This window comes from Microcebus murinus, chromosome 9 (assembly GCF_040939455.1).
Source record: "Microcebus murinus isolate Inina chromosome 9, M.murinus_Inina_mat1.0, whole genome shotgun sequence".
Taxonomy (NCBI): Eukaryota; Metazoa; Chordata; class Mammalia; order Primates; family Cheirogaleidae; genus Microcebus; species Microcebus murinus.
In genome coordinates this window covers 80698039-80715847 of record NC_134112.1, presented here as the reverse complement: position 1 = coordinate 80715847, position 17809 = coordinate 80698039, and the positions used below count along the sequence as shown (strand labels likewise).

At 40.3% G+C, this 17809-nt stretch overlaps 1 protein-coding gene across 2 annotated transcripts in view; it reads left to right on the top strand.

The window, feature by feature from the left end:
• The first annotated feature begins 616 nt into the window (after positions 1–616).
• RBM28 (RNA binding motif protein 28) overlaps positions 617–17809 on the top strand; it is a 30296-nt gene continuing 13103 nt past the window's right edge. Inside the window, exons 1-10 of one of the 2 annotated variants that reach the window (XM_076006598.1) lie at positions 617–883; positions 5128–5286; positions 5599–5693; positions 6360–6435; positions 6866–6958; positions 7698–7769; positions 8307–8541; positions 8684–8826; positions 10599–10671; positions 14522–14631. In XM_076006598.1, the coding sequence (XP_075862713.1) occupies positions 766–883; positions 5128–5286; positions 5599–5693; positions 6360–6435; positions 6866–6958; positions 7698–7769; positions 8307–8541; positions 8684–8826; positions 10599–10671; positions 14522–14631 (1174 nt within the window). In that variant the 5' untranslated portion in view covers positions 617–765. Of the gene's footprint in view, positions 884–5127; positions 5287–5598; positions 5694–6359; positions 6436–6865; positions 6959–7697; positions 7770–8303; positions 8542–8683; positions 8827–10598; positions 10672–14521; positions 14632–17809 lie in introns of both variants that reach the window. The other variant, XM_076006597.1, reaches the window with a different exon arrangement.

Here is a 17809-nt window from a genome sequence, read left to right as displayed (position 1 = left end):
TGGCATGATCACAGCTCACTGCAGTCTGGAATGCCTAGGCTTAAGCCCTTCTCCTGCTTTAGCCTCTGGAATAGTTAGGACTACACAGGTGTGCACTACCACACCCAGCTAATTTTTAGCTTACCAATTTTATGCCTAATGCCTGACACATAGTAGGAGCTCAGTAAATATTTATTGAGAGAATAATTGTGTGCAGTCTGTGTCTATGTGTACTTTAGTAAAGACAGTTTGTTTCTGAGGTCGAGGTGACAGATGTCTCATATTCTTTGAGAACATGAGAATTGTCCGAATGATGTATGTGACATACTTGTATCTGTGCTTTCTGGCTGTGTTTTATGCACATAATCTGGGAATCTGTGGAGACACTTAGAAGGTATTAAACACCCTGGGTTAGGACCAGGGCAAAAACAACTTCTGCCTGTCCTGGTGAATTTGGGGTTGCTCTCCTGGAGATGAGATTTTTAGGAAGGTAGAAATTGTTGAAACCACATTTCACTACAGAGGCGGGGGCGACGCTGGGATAGGGGGTGGATCCCCGCTCAAAAAGCTCCGCCCCCGGGGCGTCATTATTTTTTTTCATCCCGGAACGCTTTTTCCTCCCTCACACAATGTTTTCCTCCGGACTCTTTAGAGCAACGAGCACTTCCGGAATTTCCCAGCCACTGAGTGGCAACGGCGTGGTTCTCCTGCCAAATTCAGTCTCTCGTCTCTCTTCCGTGGACACAGTTTGCTCTCGTCCTCGCTCGCTTTGTGTTTCCCGGTCTCATGGCCGGCCTGACCCTGTTTGTGGGCCGTCTCCCGCCCTCGGCCCGCAGTGAGCAGCTGGAGGAGCTGTTCAGTCAGGTGGGGCCGGTGAAGCAGTGCTTCGTGGTGACTGAGAAAGGTAGGGGCGGCGGGCTGGTGTTTCTTGGGCGCGGGATCCCGACGAGGACACCTTCCCAGGATTCAGGGAGCCATATAATTCTGTACCCTCCCCAAAGAGAGGGGATAGGGAATAGAGTTTCTTTTCTATGGGTCTATAGAGGTCGGTTTATGAAAAGCAAAGCATTTCCTGACGTTTCTATAGCTCTTTCTGTTATTATGCATGCTCACATATACAGTCTTATTTGGCAATAATGAAAATAGCTAACTTTTAGTAAAGCATTAGTAAGGCTTATTGGGAATCAGCTGATTGCTAGGCACGGTATTGAGTTTGACACAGGTTATGTCATTTAATTTTCTCAACAAACTTATTGGATGGAGAGTCTTCATCTCATTTTACAGACAGGAAGCTGGGACTTAGGGAAATTTAGTAACTTTAGTTTATGTTGGTATGGCTATTAAGTAGTACAGATTTTGATCATCAGTCCTGGAGCTCTTAGCCAGTGTACTCTTCATTCGTCCTTTTATTTATTCAGCAAATACTTATGGAATGCCTACTATGTGCGAGGCACTATTGAAGGTCCTGGAGAAACAGCAGTGCACAACACCAAAGCAATCATTGCTCTTATGTCTTCAAGGTGGGGAAACAGCCAATAGACAAATAAGCCACGTATATGGGGGTAATGATGATAAATGCCACGGAGAAAGATAAATCAGAGAAGGAGTTAGGAAATCTATGTCTATTTGTGGGTAGGGGAAGAGGAGGTGAGGAGTGGCAATAAAAACAGTGACCAGGGAAGACCTGACTGAAGTCAGAAAGTGAACATGTGCTTCCCAGGGGAAAGAGCAATTAGGCAGAGGAAGCAGCAAGTTCAAAGATACTGAAGCAGGAGTGTGCCTGGTACACTGGAGGAGTAGCAAGGAGGCCAGAGTGACTGGAGTGAAGTGAGTAAAGGGAAGAGAATTAGGAGATGAGATCTGGAGTAACAGATCATGTAGGTCCTTATAGGCTGTTGCAAGGACTTTGGCTTTTACTTTGAGATAGGAGGCCACTGGTTTTAAGCAGAGAGCAGTAAATACGACTTAGCTTACATTTTGAAAGACAGTTTGTTTCTGAGGTCGAGGTGACAGATGTCTCATATTCTTTGAGAACATGAGAATTGTCCGAATGATGTATGTGACATACTTGTATCTGTGCTTTCTGGCTGTGTTTTATGCACATAATCTGGGAATTTGTGGAGACACTTAGAAGGTATTAAACACCCTGGGTTAGGACCAGGGCAAAAGCAACTTCTGCCTGTCCTGGTGAATTTGGGGTCGCTCTCCTGGAGATGAGATTTTTAGGAAGGTAGAGGTGGCTAAGGTGTTCCAAATAGTCTGTTGGAGAATAGGATGGAAGCAGAGAGACCAGTTAGTAGTCTCTTACAGTAAGCCAGGTGAGAGATAATGATATTGGACCAGGGTGGTAGCAGAGGAGGTAGGAAAAGGTAGTTAGGATGTGGACATTTTTGCAGGTAGAGCTGAGAGGGTTTGCTGATGGGTCAGGTGTGGAGTATGAGAAAAAGAGGAGTCAAGGAGTCAGGTCTGACTCCAAGGTTTTTGTCTTGAGTCCCTGGGGAGATTTACTGACTTGTGGAATAATGCTATATACTTTACATTTTGCTTAATGCTCATTATGTCATTATGAAGTAGGGTTGGCACGTATTAGAGTGAGGAAGAATAATAAAGATTTTAATGTGGAAGCATTTTTTCATCTTACCTGGACCGTTGAGGGGCACCTGAGATAGGTACGTGATGTTACCCCAAACAGACATTAGCTCTCTTCCAAGTCACCAGGCTGTTTCTCAAGGTGGCTGCCTCTTTACCTCTGGTGGGATTGGCATCTCATGGACTCCTGCTTTCTCCTCATGATATCTGAATATGTGAGTAGGCAGACTAACGTGTTAATAATCACCGCGTCCTTAGCATATATTTTGTTAGTTACGAAAGTTATGCTTAGGATTGTCAACATAGCTTTGATTGCTATACAAGCCATGGTACCTGCCTGTTCTTTGTCATTTATGTATAGAAGTAGCTGAATGAGAGAATGATGTTTCTTAAACTGCAGATCATTACCCGTTAGTGGGTCTTGAGTGGGTCATGACTAGAGTTTTGAAAAAATGAAATAGGGTAGAAGGAGTACATCCATATATGGTAAAGGATGAGTATTTGTAAAACTTTTATTTCAGTTTCAAATAAAGAATATATATGTGTACCCAGTTTCACATTCCTTACTGTGAGTTGTCTAAACAATTTGAGAAACACTGCTATACAGTGCTAGGTGGTTGTATTCCAGGGAAAACAGGCCATTGTATGGGAATTCTCCTTTGAGTCCTCAGAATATTGGCCACATGTAACCTTACCTTAAGCCTTGTGTACTTGGTATATAATTCTTAACAAAATCTCTTACTCCCTTTTAAAAAAACTATGCACTTTTCTATCCAGACAGCGGAGATGTATTGGAAAGAGTGCTGCACTCAATGGAATTGGAGGGAGGGTATGTGGAGTGAGGTCTTTGTCAACAGTAGTGGCATGTCACTTAACCTCTTTAAGGTGGGAATAATTTCACAGGGTTGTGAAGGATTCTAAATGTATAGGGGAGTGCTTTGCAGAAATGTAAAGTGAATTGGTATTTATCGTATGTCCTATTTGGGCACTGAACTCCTTTACGTTTCAGCTGCTTTATTTTTGATTGTACTGATCAGGAAGGGCCCTGAGTTTTCTTGCTTTCATTTTCTGAAGGTGAGTGGGCAGGCTTTTGTGAGGAGTTCCAAGATCGGTCTCCACATCACAGTATGCTCTCCTGGTGCCAAGTGTCACCTTTACCCAGATTATGTGGATCAGCATCCTGTCAGGCTTGTACCCTTAAGCTGATTCGAGTGTAACTGAAAGGGAAGCAGAGCACATGAGCTTTATTTCTTCTTCAGGTAGTAGGCAGACTTCTTGGTCTGTTCTTTTCCTTTCTGATGCAATAAATTACTTAACATTTCACTATACAAAATGTTAAATCAAAAACAGGGCAAAGGTGGGTTATAGTTGATACGTCGTAATTTTTCATCTGCTTGGTCCTTATATTCCTCTCTGTGGAGTCCTGTGGAAGAACATGGGGCTGAAATGGAGGAATTAATTCAGCTACTAACACCTTGTGTGACATTCACTTGCTTTCATCTACCTCTATCTCAAATTATTCATTTGGAAAGAAGGGATGATGATATTTGCTTTGCCTACCTTGAGGTGTTCTGAAGATAAAATTAGATAAGAATTCACTGCTACTTTGGAAAGGTTTAATTTGATATTGATGGCTAAGGCATTGGTAATAATGGTAATAGTATCTACAGGCTCCTGAAGCAGTGTGTGTTCTTTGAGGTTCTTTTGTCAGGGCATTTATTGCTAATCTATTCTGAGGAGGGAACTGCAATCTTATATTCTTATTTTGGAAGCTCTTGTACCATCTTAATCCATTTTCTGTTGCTTATAACAGAATACCCGAAACTGAGTAATTTAAAAAGAAATTTATTTCTTACAGTTTTAGAGGCTGAGAAGTCCAAGGTGGAGGAGCCATATTTGGTGAGAGGCTTCTTGCTGGTGGGAACTCTAGCAGAGTCTCGAGGTGGTGTAGAGTATTACTTGGTGAGGGAGCTAAGTGGGGTAACATGCTAGCTTAGGCCTCTCCACTAGTTCCTCTCTCATAATAACCTGTTAATCCATTAACCCATTAATCCATGTATTAATCATGATCCAGTTATTTCTTAGAGGCCCCACCTTTCAATACTGCCGCATTGTGGAGTAAATTTCCATCACATGAGATTTAGAGGACACATTCAAACCATAGCTCATACCTTTCCTACCTTCTCTGGTGTTTTTTTTTTTTTTACAATCTGCATCAGCAGAAGTAGTTGTTCTTTTTGATGTTGAGTTCTTCTTTGAGGGCCTAATGTATGTTATGTATCCTCTAGATTCTTGAGATTATCAGGATGGGGGAAAAAGAAGTGCTAACAGCAAAGACACCAAATTAAAAGAGAAGGAAGCCTAACAGTTTCTGTGCAAAGTGGGGAAGGGACCACTGATACCGCCCTGTTTCTTTCTCTCTTGAGACTTTTGGCAAACTGATAACAGTGTGGCTTGGCAGTATATGTGCTAGGTTAGGCTTTGTGGATTTATTTATTCATTTAGTGTTCTTGGCTTATGATGCTCTCTCCTTTTCATCCCCCACTTGCATTATTCCAGGGAATAAGGCATGTCGAGGCTTTGGCTATGTCACTTTTTCTATGCCGGAAGATGTTCAGAGGGCCCTGCAGGAGATTACCACCTTCGAAGGTCGCAAGATCAGTGTGACTGTTGCTAAGAAAAAACTGAGGAACAAGACAAAGGAAAAGGGGAAAAATGGTGAGTTTCCAGTAATCGAAGGCAGTTTTCCCTCCGGCTTAGGAGGAGCACTGCAACAATGAGAGAGAGGCATGACCAGAGCTACTTGAACTTAAGCTTCCTATGTTTCTTTTTGATCATTTAATGTATTTTGATACTCTTTTTAGTTCCTTTCTTTCCATCTCAGTCTGAAAAATCTAGTGTTCTGGGTATTGTCACACTTAACCCTGTGGTAAATGCCATCTGTCACTAGTAGCTTTTTTCTGTGATGTTTTGGCCTAGAATTGGGTGATTTTGGAGCACAGACTAATTCCATTGCTTCTTATTTTTTAGAAAATTCAGAGTCCCCAGAGAAGAAACTACAGCCTAAAAAAGCCAAAGTGGCAGATAAGAAAGCCAGATTAATTATTCGGAACCTGAGCTTTAAGGTAAGTGAGAGAGAAAACTAACACTGCATGTTCTGAAAGCTGTTAGAGCTAAGGTGTGCTCACTGGTGGAAGTCCCCACCCAAGATGGTGTAATTTGTTTAATTTCTTTTGGGAATGAACCTTAGCCCTGTTGAATTCAGAAAGTGGGCCTGTATAATAAGAATTTATTAAGGACACTAAGTGTGAAGATGCCTTCCTTTTGGGGGAACTACTACTGAGAAAGAGGGGAGAAAAAGCTCTCTGATGTCTGTCTTTTTTGCCTCTTAGATACAAAGTAAGATGTCTTCTATTCAGAAATGTTTGATGTCCTAGTCTCAAATGTAGGCCAGGAGTTCAAGACTAGCCTAGGCAACATAGTGAGACCCCATCTCTTTACCAAAAATAAAATTAACTGGGTGTGGTGGCACACACCTGCAACCCTAGCTGCTTGGGAGGCTGAGGCAGGAGAATTGCTTGAGCCCAGGAGTTTGAGCTTATAGTGAGGTATAATTGTGCCACTGCACTTCAGCCTAGGTGGCAGAGTGATGAGACCCTGTCTGTAAAAAAATAAAAAAGAAAGAAAAGGAGTAAAAATATTCAAGTTTTTCCTAATGAACTTAGTGGTTGATGTTTTGTGGTTATTTGTTATGTTAATATTTCTCTTTTCTTTCTTTACTTTGGCTTCAGTGTTCAGAAGTTGACTTGAAGACAATATTTACTCAATTTGGAGCTGTCCTGGAAGTAAATATCCCTAGGAAGCCAGGTACTAGTAAACCTTCATTTGGTGTGGGTTGGATTAAGATAATTTAACATGTCTTTTTCCATATCACCCTTGAACTAAGTACCTTTTGAAATAGAAATACAAGGTTTATGTCATACTCTTTGTGAGCCCTGGATAATATGATATATATGAAGTATCTGGCATACTGCTTGACAAGTAATAAAAACCAAAATAATAATGCTATGCTGCCCCTGATGGTATTGTCAGTTAAATCAGAATTAGTTCTAGAATACTAGTTACAGTTTGAGAAAATGCATTGTGCTCTCCAAACCCAAGTCAAAGTATAGTCAGCAAGAGGCCATCCTGCTGAGGATTTGGACCATCTTGTCAGCTCAAGTTGCTGTAATTTCCTTCTTAGTGCTCTGTTAGCTTTCTGCTGTTGCCTCTAACTTCTCTGTATTTTTACACACAGATGGAAAGATGCGTGGTTTTGCTTTTGTTCAGTTCAAAAACCTCTTAGAAGCAGGTAAAGCTCTCAAAGGCATGAACATGAAAGAGATAAAAGGTAAGTTTTCTATGCCCATAACATTGACCCAGATATTTCTGGTGTTGTGGTGAATTAACAGAGTAACATACTTTCTACATTTTCAAAAAGGTGTATGCATTTTTGAGAGGCTCACTGCTAACACTGAAGCTGTTTTGGTAAAGTATTCCTAGTACTTGATCTTGGGGTTAAACTTGAAAGAACCCATGCCAATATTCTTTATTTGGTGAGAGTGTCCTTTTAAATCCTTAATGAAAAATGTCCCTGAAATAATTGCCGATAGATGCAGGTTGATGTCTAGGTTCCTCCTTTTGGCTACCATCACTGTTCAGCATCTATTGGCTATTAAACTGACTGTGATGCTACTCTAGGTATTGATTTATTAGGTATTGTGCCTAAAGAAGGGGTTGGCTGAGAGACTTCCTAACTTATGAGTAGGGTGCAGGTGGCTCCAGAATGCCTATTTTACTTCTTGCTATTCTAACTGGAAACACTGTTCTAATTATTTTTTTACTCCATCATATCCCAGGGTGGTGGCTGTGTAGAAAGCAACATTTCTGTTTATTGATAAAAAGGTTAAGGAGTAAAAAGAGTAGGCAGCTTCTGTGTGCTTTATTTAAGGGCCAGCATTCTCTGATTTGGCAGTTTCTTTGTCTCCACTGGTTCCATTATATTGTCTTTGTTGACTAGGGATCATTTACAGGAGGAAGGGATGTTAAAAAGAGGAAAGCCTTTCTGATGCCACTTTTTTGTTTGACAGGGCGGACAGTGGCTGTGGATTGGGCTGTGGCAAAGGATAAATATAAAGATACTCAGTCTGTTTCTGCCTCAGGTAAGATGTGGTAGTATTGGGTAGCGGGGAGTTCATTGTCCTCTCTACTTGCTGTCCTTTCCCAGCTTTTCATAATAGGATGTGATGAAACATTAAGAATAGAGAAACTTAAAACTTGAGTTTTATTTAGAAAATAATTGGCTTTTAAGCTACCAGAGTCTTAGACTGAGATCAAAGTTCATAGCTTGGCTTTTCCCTGGAACGTGCACTGTACTGGCTGTGGCATGCGGTGTATGGGTGGTAGGTTGTTTGCAGAGGCTCAGTGGCAACTTCTTTCCTCCTGGGCCAGATAACCTTCAGGCTTCTGGTGAATGGGACAAACTCCAAAGGAATCTGAGTGATGAGGGTTGGTTGTTTGTTTTTGTTTTTTACCCCCTCATACTTACTCTCTCTTACTATATTATATACAGTAAGAAAAATATATGAAATTCTATAAAATGAAAAAACCAGGAACTTGGAGTATTAGTTATTCCTGTTAAAATAACCTCCTGTTAAAATATTAAATGAATTCCTAACTTTCTTTATCTCCCTCAGGAGGTGAGGAAAAGAGTCACGGACCTAAACCTCAGGAATCAGTTAAAAAGAATGGCAGATTGAAAAAGAATATGAAAGAGGAAGAAAAAGATGATGATGAAGATGATGTTGAGGTTGATGGTGATGATGATGAAGAGGAGGTTGATGGTGATGACGATGACGACGATGAGGACGATGAAGAGGAGGAGGAAGAGAGTAAAGACTCAAAGGTGATGAAGCCTGTGCAGATTCAGAAGAGGTAAGCAACTCAGCCTGTCTGAGACAACAGAGGAAGATTCAGGATTGTCTTTTCTCCACCATTGCAGAATTGACATGTGTAGTTAAGTAGAATAGGCCCCTCTCTGAGCCCCGATTCTTTGTTCTGAACTGTGCCATTGCAGAGCAGTCAAGAGAGCAGCCCCCGCGGAAAGCAGTGAAGAAGATCATTCTGACGAGGACAGTGACCTTGAGGAAACAGACAGTATTGATGGAAGAGAGGAAATGGCTCAAAGTGATGCGAGCACTGTGGGGCAAGATGATGAAGGTTTGCTTAGATTTTCATAAATGCCTTGAAACTTTAAGTTACTGAGAAATGTGCATCGGTTCTGCTCAGGCCTCCTTTTAAATAGGACATTAAGGTGTTCTATCACATTTATGTTTAAATACTGAAAAGGAAACTGTCTTAATGGGTTTGTAGTGATGTTTGAGGGTTAAGATTCTTTCTTAGGGAATTTAAAACCTAGCTTAATGCTGAGGTCCTACCTCTCTCTCTTGATTGTCCAAGTTGAATGCGTAACTGGATAAACAGGATATTGCATCTTAACACCAAGGTGGATTTTAAGCAACTCTTTTGAGTTGAGGTTGGGGTAAAGGACTGTATTATCAGTTCAGGCCGCCATAACAAGATACTACAGACTGGGTGGCTTAAACAATGGAAGCGTATTTTGTCACAGTTCTGGAGGCTGGAGGTCCCAGATCAAGGTGCTGGCTAATTCGGCTCCTGGTGAGGCTCTCTTCCTGGCTCACAGCCTTCTTGCTGTGTCCTCACATGGCCTTTCCTCCGTGTTCCTGAGGGGAAAGAGAGAGAAGGAGTGAGAATGAGCTCTGGTTTCTTTCTTTTCTTATAAGGGCCTCAGTCCTGTCAGATTAGAGCCCTATCCTCATGACCTCCTTTACACTTAATTACTTCCCTAAAGTCCCTATCTCCAAATATAGTCATACTGGAGCTTAGAGCTTCAATATATGAATTATGTGAGCACACAATTCAGTTCATAACAAGGACTTCTTTGAGCTTTTTGTAAAACTTACCAATCCTTATTGCTACCTTTATTTAGAATAAATTCAGCTTGTTTATTGAGAAAGGAGGGTCATTACAAAACAAGAAATGGCCAATACGTATTTCTTTGGTTTGTCCTGGGTAGAAATTTTTATTCAGCTATTTTCTGCTTCCATTTCTGTATGTCTGGCATGTTGGTTTGACCATATAAGAAATCTGAGGAAATAAGATTTTTCCATGAGAACGGAATAGTAGTCAGCTTAGAATTGAAGAAGCTTTTATACTGAAGGGACTATGAGACGCTGTATTCTACAACCCACATTCAGCTGTCATGCCATTCTTTCACCTGAAAAAATTTATAGGACAAATACATGATAATGGGAGAAAATTAATAAAAAATACCAATCCTAACAAATCTCCCAAAGTAACCACGGTTGTTTCTGATGTTTCCTTATAGATATTTTCTATGTGTATATAAGCATGTATGTCTGTTCTTCAAAGCAGCATGTGTTCCTTATACCCAGATCTTCAGTATCTTAGGGTGCTTCCCCAGAGACAATCAGTGTGATATGTTTCTCATGTATCTAGAGATATTTAATAATTTAATAAGCAAAAACACACATACATGCACATTACATATGCACACATACAAAATATAGTGTTTTTCGTAGTTTGTGTGTGAATGTATATGTTTTTCTCCTCACAGTTTCTATGTATCCTATACAATATTTCCAGAAAGTTTACACTGTTACAGTAGTATATGGGAGTGCCTTTTTCCCACACCTTTACCTCATTGGATTTTATCATTCTTTTTAATTTTGTCAATCTGTTTGTGAAAAATAGTATTTCATTTCTTGTGCTGTGTTTTTCTTTAATTATGTGTGAGCATTTTTTTTGTATTTAGTTGCATATCCTTTGTCCATTTAAAAAATTTTTTCTTTTATCAATGTATGTGAGATCTTTATATGTTTAAGAAGTTAGCTCTTTGTCATATGGCTACACTAGTTTTTTTCAGTTTGTTGTTTTTCTTTTTACTTTAGATGTGCAAGTCTCAAGGCAAAAGAAGAGAAAATTACCATCTGATGTGAATGAAGGAAAAACTATTTTTATCAGGTATGCCTTTCTACAATACCTCAAGAACTGCTGTTTGTGTCACCTTCATAGGTTTCTTCTCCTCTCCTCTTTTCTCTCTCTCTTTTTTTTTGAGACAGAGTCTTGCTTTGTTGCTCAGGCTAGAGTGAGTACTTTGGCATCAGCCTAGCTCATAGCAACCTCAAACTCCTGGGCTCAAGCAATCCTGCTGCCTCAGCTTCCCGAATAGCTGGGACTACAGGCATGCACCACCTTGCCCGGCTAATTTTTTCTGTATATATTGGTTAGCCAATTAATTTCTTTCTATTTATAGTAGAGACAGGATCTTGCTCTTGCTCAGGGTGGTTTCAAATTCCTGACCTCAAGCAATCCGCCCGCCTCGGCCTCCCAGAGTGCTAGGATTACAGGCGTGAGCCACCCGCCCGGCATCTCTTTTTTCTCTTTTTTCCCTCCTTCCTTTCTTTCATTCCTCCTTCCCTCCCTTCCTTTCTTCCTCTCTTCCTTCTTTTTGGCACTAGTTCTTTTACCTAGCCCAGAATATTAGATGCCTCTAAAACCATTAGTACATCTGGTCCCAGGAACATAGGGAGAATCAGAACTATATCACAGAAGGTAGATAGCATGGGTTCTAGCTTGTCCTCATTTAGATTTCATTCTTTGTAATTGGGTATCATCATTTGTAACAAATCACTTCAACTGTTGGAAACATCTCACTTCTGGCCTTTGTTTTAGGGGGAGTGCTGGGGAGGGGTGATGCCATTTGTCCCAAATGATTTCTGTCTTTATGCACAGCTTACCATCTAAACCATGTCCAGGATAAAGTAAAACATCGGATTTGTTTCCAAGAAAACTGGGGGTGGGAGTCAGGGTGGAGATAGGTTGTGTTTCATGTTGCTCTTACTGTTTCAACCCCACTCACTACAGCAGATTGGCATTTTCAGAAGGTCAGCATGCCTTCTCACACTCTTTCTTTTTCTTATAGCAAACATAGCCTAACAGTTACCCTTTCTTAAGTACCAATGTAGTAGGGTCATTTGGGTCTGATTTTAGAGGTACATATTTTATCCTCTTATACAATCTTATGAAATTGTTTCTCTTTTATAAGTAGTTTATATTCATTGTAGGAAGTTTATGAAATACCTAAGCAAAAAAACCCCCAAATTAACCTGTTTTTGTTTTTGTTTTTGAGACAGAGTCTCACTTCTGTTGCCCGGGCTAGAGTGCCATGGAGTCAGCTTAGCTGACAGCAAACTCAAACTCCTGGGCTTAAGCAATCCTCCTGCCTCAGCCTCCCGAGTAGCTGGGACTACAGGCATGCACCACCATGCCTGGCTAATTTTTATATATATATATTTTTAGTTGGCCAGTTAATTTATTTCTATTTATAGTAGAGACGGGGTCTCACTCTTGCTCAGGCTGGTCTGGAACTCCTGACCTTGAGCAATCTACCAGCCTCGGCCTTCCTGAGTGCTAGGATTACAGGCATGAGCGACTGTGCCCAGCCTCAAAATTAACCTTAATCACTACTCAGAGAACACCTACACACATGTCCATATCATAAATATTTACAAAGATGAGTTTCACCTATACATGCTGTGCTGTAGCCCATTAACAGCATGTTTATTTATTTATTTATTTTTCCTTTTTTTTAATTTCAATATATTATGAGGGTACAAATGTTAAGGTTATGTATATTGCCCATGCCCCCCTCCCCCCTCGAGTCAGAGCTTCAAGTGTGACCATCCCCCAGACGTTGCACATCTCACTCATTATGTTTGTATATACCCATCCCCACCTCCCCCTCCCACCTGCCTGACACCCGATAAATGTAATTCCTATATGTCCACTTAGGTGTTGATCCATTAATACCAATTTGCTGGTGAGGACATGTGGTGCTTGTTTTTCCATTCTTGAGATACTTCACTTAGTAGAATGGGTTCCAGCTCTATCCAGGAAAATACAAGGGGTGCTATATCACCATTGTGCAAACTGGTTCAGCCTCTGTGGAAAGCAATATGGAGATAATTTAAAGCGATACAAGTAGATCTACCATTTGATCCAGCAATTTCACTACTGGGCATCTACCCAAAAGATCAAATGACACCTACAAATAGGACACCTGCACTTGAATGTTTATAGCAGCACAGTTCACAATCGCAAAGGTGTAGAAACAACCCAGGTGCCCATCAATATATGAGTGGATTAATAAAATGTGGTATATGTATACCATGGAGTACTATTCTGTTTTAAGAAACAGCATGTTTTTAACAGCATGTTTTTCCATGAATTTTTTAGTTATGTTACTTGGAACTGCCATATAAATAACTTTGTATTCATGGTAATAGGAAGGAAGAAATGTCACATATGGAAGTTTGTGACCTCAATAGTAATGATACCATCTCTTATACATCTTTTAATTAATAAAGAACTTGAGGAAATAAAGAGATGGAAGAGAGAAAACTATGTACATGATAAAGTAAATTAGAAGAGATAATGTAGCTAGGATATGTCTTATTGCAGAAAACCTTTTTTTAATCTGGATTACTTCATGAAATATAATAATTTATGGGGCTGTTATTGAGTATGAGAGAAGTAAAATTGTAGATAGCTATGAGGGACTGTTTTTCTTACCCCTGGAAGGATGTGCATAGCTGAGGAAATGAGGAATCTTTATACTATGTTGAAATTTGGGACATTTTTTAATCCCATTGAGAGAAATAAATAGTTTTCTCTTTTTGTAGTTAGCAAGTAAACTTTTGGTAAAGTTTGCTTTTATGTTATTATTTTGAAGGATTTTCTAACTTTTATAAAATTTTAACTGAAATCTTGATTTCATAGTAACTTAGGAGAAGAAATGACTAATTGAGAGAAGGAGTTATATTTGACTTTTCTCACTAGCCTGTTGTGAGTCTTCTGGTTGTAGTAAGAGAAACTAATTTTGGCCAATTTATGTGAAAAAGGGGGTTTGTTGGATGAACACTGGAGTGGCTCACAGAATCAGACTTTTCAAAGAACAAACATCAATAAGAGGATGAAAAACTAGGCAGTTCTGGGGCCCAGTTGCCGGAGGCTGTGGGTCTTTTCTTTGGGGCACTACTTTTTTTTTTCTTTTAGGTATAACATAAAGAAACTACATTAATGTAAAGGTACATCTCAGTGAAACTTTTCATTTGTATATATCCATGTAACTACCACTCAGATCAAGATATAGAACATTTCCAGCACCCCAGAAGTTTCCCTTTTTTGAGGCACTGCTATTTTGAAGTAATCTGCACCTACAAGTTCTGGTCTTTGTATATATCTAAGTTTGAAATTCCTGGGAGAGGGAACCTGATTGACAAAAAAAGGTCAGTCAGTTGGGACCAAGGGGCAGAGTCATGTAGCAGAGGCTTGGCCACTGGGGGTATCCCTATGTATTGGGGCTATTTCTGAACAAGGAAGGGTGGTTGCAAGCAAGGGAACCACTTCAGGTGATGTCTCACTTACCTTGTACCAAAACATAGGATCTCACTTTTGTAATTGACTTTTTTTTTTTTTTTTGAGACAGGGTCTCACTCTGTTGCTTAGGCTGGAGTACAGTGGTATGATTGTAGTTCATTGTAGCCTCAAACTCCTGGGCTCAAGTGATCCTCCTGCCTTAGTCTCCTGAGTAGCTGGGACTATAGGTACATGCCATCACACCTGGCTAATTTTTTAATTTATTATTTTTTGTAGAGATGGAGTCTCGCTATGTAGCCCAGACTGGTCTCGAACTCCTGGCCTCAAGCAGTCCTCTTACCTTGACTTCCCAAAGTACTGGGATTACAGGTGTGATCTACCTTACCTGGCCTATAATTGACCTTTCTTGTGACCTTCTGGTTCTCTTCCATAGAAATCTGTCCTTTGACTCAGAGGAAGAAGACCTTGGGGAGCTTCTCCAGCAGTTTGGAGATCTTAAATATGTCCGCATTGTCTTGCATCCGGACACAGAACATTCTAAAGGTATGTGCTGTCAACTGGCCAGGGTGGAGACCACTACCATGGGCATTAATTAGTAGGTTACATGAAAGCATAATATATGCCATATCGAGGGGTCCACAGTCAATCCAGGTCAAGTTTCTGGGTTCCATAAAAGCACTAAGGATGTCCTGAAGTTGTCTTCTCTGATGTCAAGCTCAGCATCTTTAATGGTGCTGCCAGCCATAATTTTGCCTAAGCTTTTTAAGCTCTTATTTACTTTAGGGTAAGAAATTCCCTTTGTTATTCTCCTTTGAATTTCAGATATGATAACATCTCATAGGTGGTAATCATTCCACATTGCTTGAAATTACTGGGATCTTTTTTTTTCCCTGTTGCTTTTGTTAGAGATGGAAGCTGACAGAGAAACTCTGTTGCACTGGCAACAATTGGAAGGAAAACTGTGTATTGTAGGAGTGCTGCCTTAGATTTTTTTTTTCCCTAAAGATATTTCTTTTGAGTTTCAAGAGTTGACCATTCTTCATTCTAGTATACTATTGTTAGGTAAGCATCTTTTCTTGATTCCTTTGAGATCTAGCAAAAGCTATGAACCCTCTCCCCAGAGAAGTACTACTTCTGAGGGTTTGTGGGATTTCTTGAGCCTATTCATGGATTAAGAACCTCCATTCAAAACCTCCTTGTTTTCCAAATTGGTGAGACCTGATAATTTTTATTTTTTACTTGGCTGAAAATAAACATGTAAATAAGGTAGTACTGAGGAAAGAAAATACTGACCTGCTTCAGGGCAATTAGGACCTAATCCCAGCATGCCAGCTGGGTAGTTTTTGGCAAATCGTTTAACAACTGTTGGCTTCAGTTTCTTACCTATGAAATGGATGGATTTGAGTAGAGTAGTAACTTAAGGTGTCTTAAGGTCTCATGTTTGATTATACTTCTTAGACCTCTATTTCCAGAATGTTTTCTAAAAATAGGCAATTAGAATTGCATAGAATCTTCCAAGTACTGGTGTGATATTGCTTTACTTTGATAATGGCCAGCATCTTTTATCCCTTTTTTAGTTCAGTAGTATATTGGGTTAATATTTTCAGAGTGAAGTCTACAGTTGACTTACTAGATGTCCTTTTTGGTCTATTAATGTTAACAGAGTTAATGATCTTAATAAGCATGGTTTTAATTATTTTTTTCTTAATGTATTTTCCTTCTCTAGCTAATTGAATTTTTCTGACAACTTTTTTGCCTGTTCATACAGCCTTTTATGCCTACAGTTTTTTCCTCTCAGCATGCCATTTCACTACTTGGAAGAGCTAAATATCTATCTGCAGATTTATAGGGAAATGTTAAGACTGAACCTAGTATTGACCCTGGAAATTCCAATGTAAAAGTATTATCATTTAGAGAGAAGTATTCATTTTTTTTCATATTGAGTGACTAGGCTCATCTTCCTGTTAGAAACATTTTTTTCCCATGTTTGTTTCTTTTTCTTTGTTTCTTCCTATTGAGTATCTATTAATGCTGTCTATACACTAGGAGAGGTGCTGGGAATTAGAAACAGCCGATTTATGTGGTCCTTCTCCCTGGGGCATTCTGTTTGGGAAGATGCCACCTGGCCTGTGTTATAATAGAGATGTGAGTGGAAGATGGGAGGTGTCTAGGGACACAGAGGTAGAGCACTCAGCTCTAGATGGTGACCCTTGGCTTGGCCTGCCATGTGTGTCCTTCCAGTTAGTCTGCTGCCTTTCATTCTTTATAGGGGGCAGAAGATCAGTGCCCCAGTAGTTCTAGGAAATATGGCAGTGCTTTCATATATGAGAGGATATTGAAAATATAAAGGAATACTAATAAAATGTTATGAAACTTATATATATATTTTTGCAATCTAAGGTGAACTAACTTTCTTTGCTTTTAAAAGTTGCTTTTTTATCAATAGCAGAAATTCAGACTGGTCGATTGGCCCTGCATCTAACCAACAAAGACATGCCTTGTGGAGATGCTAGAGCATGAGCCAAGAATGGAGCTCATGACTGTCTGGTTTCTGGCTGTATTTGTGTAGGTGAGGCCAGAGACTTTTATCTCAGGAGGCAGATCTGTCCTTATGCCTCCCAAGTGACTGTGACACAGTGAGATCTGTAACAAATTTCAGGGTTAAGTGGTTCCTGCCTCTTTTTTTGTTTGTTTTTTTTTTTGAGACAGAGTCTCACTTTGTTGCCCAGGCTAGAGTGAGTGCTGTGGCGTCAGCCTAGCTCACAGCAACCTCAATCTCCTAGACTTAAGCAAGCAATCCTCCTGCCTCAGCCTCCCAAGTAGCTGGGACTACAGGCATGTGCCACCATGCCCAGCTAATTTTTTTTCTATATATATTAGTTGGCCAGTTAATTTCTTTCTATTTATCGTAGAGACGGGGTCTCGCTCTTGCTCAGGCTGGTTTCGAACTCCTGACCTTGAGCGATCCGCCCGCCTCGGCCTCCCAGAGAGCTAGGATTACAGGCGTGAGCCACGGCGGCCTCTGCCTCAGTTTTTAGTCTTCTAAGAGGCCCTCCCTAAGTGATGCTGAGTGGTGTTAGGCTGGAATTTCTCTTACCATTTCATGTGGATCTTTCTTATGAAGGAGAGGAGATAATGAGATTAAAGTTCTAAGAAGCATTAGAAAAGATGAAAGAAGTCATAATAAAATTTCATCAAGAGCATGTGTAGTCTTTTATTTGTCTTTGACCTTTCAGTGCCTAACATGATGCCTGTCTCATAGTATGGTATACATCACTTATAATGGGGGTATGTTCTGAGGAATGCGTCCTTAGGTGATTTTGTTATTGTATGAACATCATAGAGCAGGCGTCCTGAAACCACGGCCCGTGGGCCACATACGGGCTGCCCAGCACATTTATCCGGCCCTCTGGGTGTTTTTGCCACCACTGCCTGTCCTGTTTAGCAGTTGACTCATCCCGGGCCCACAGTGTGTCCTCTCCAATGGTCTGAGGGACAGTGAACTGGCCCCCTGTTTAAAAAGTTTGAGAACCCCTGTCATAGAGTGTACTTACACAAACCTAGGTGGTATAGCCTGCTATATACCTAGGCTATATGGCATGGCCTGTTGCTCCTAGGCTACAAATCAGTATAGCATGTTACTGTACTGAATACTGTAGGCAGTTGTAATACAAAGGTAAGTATTTATATATTAAACATAGAAAAAGTATAGTAAAAATAC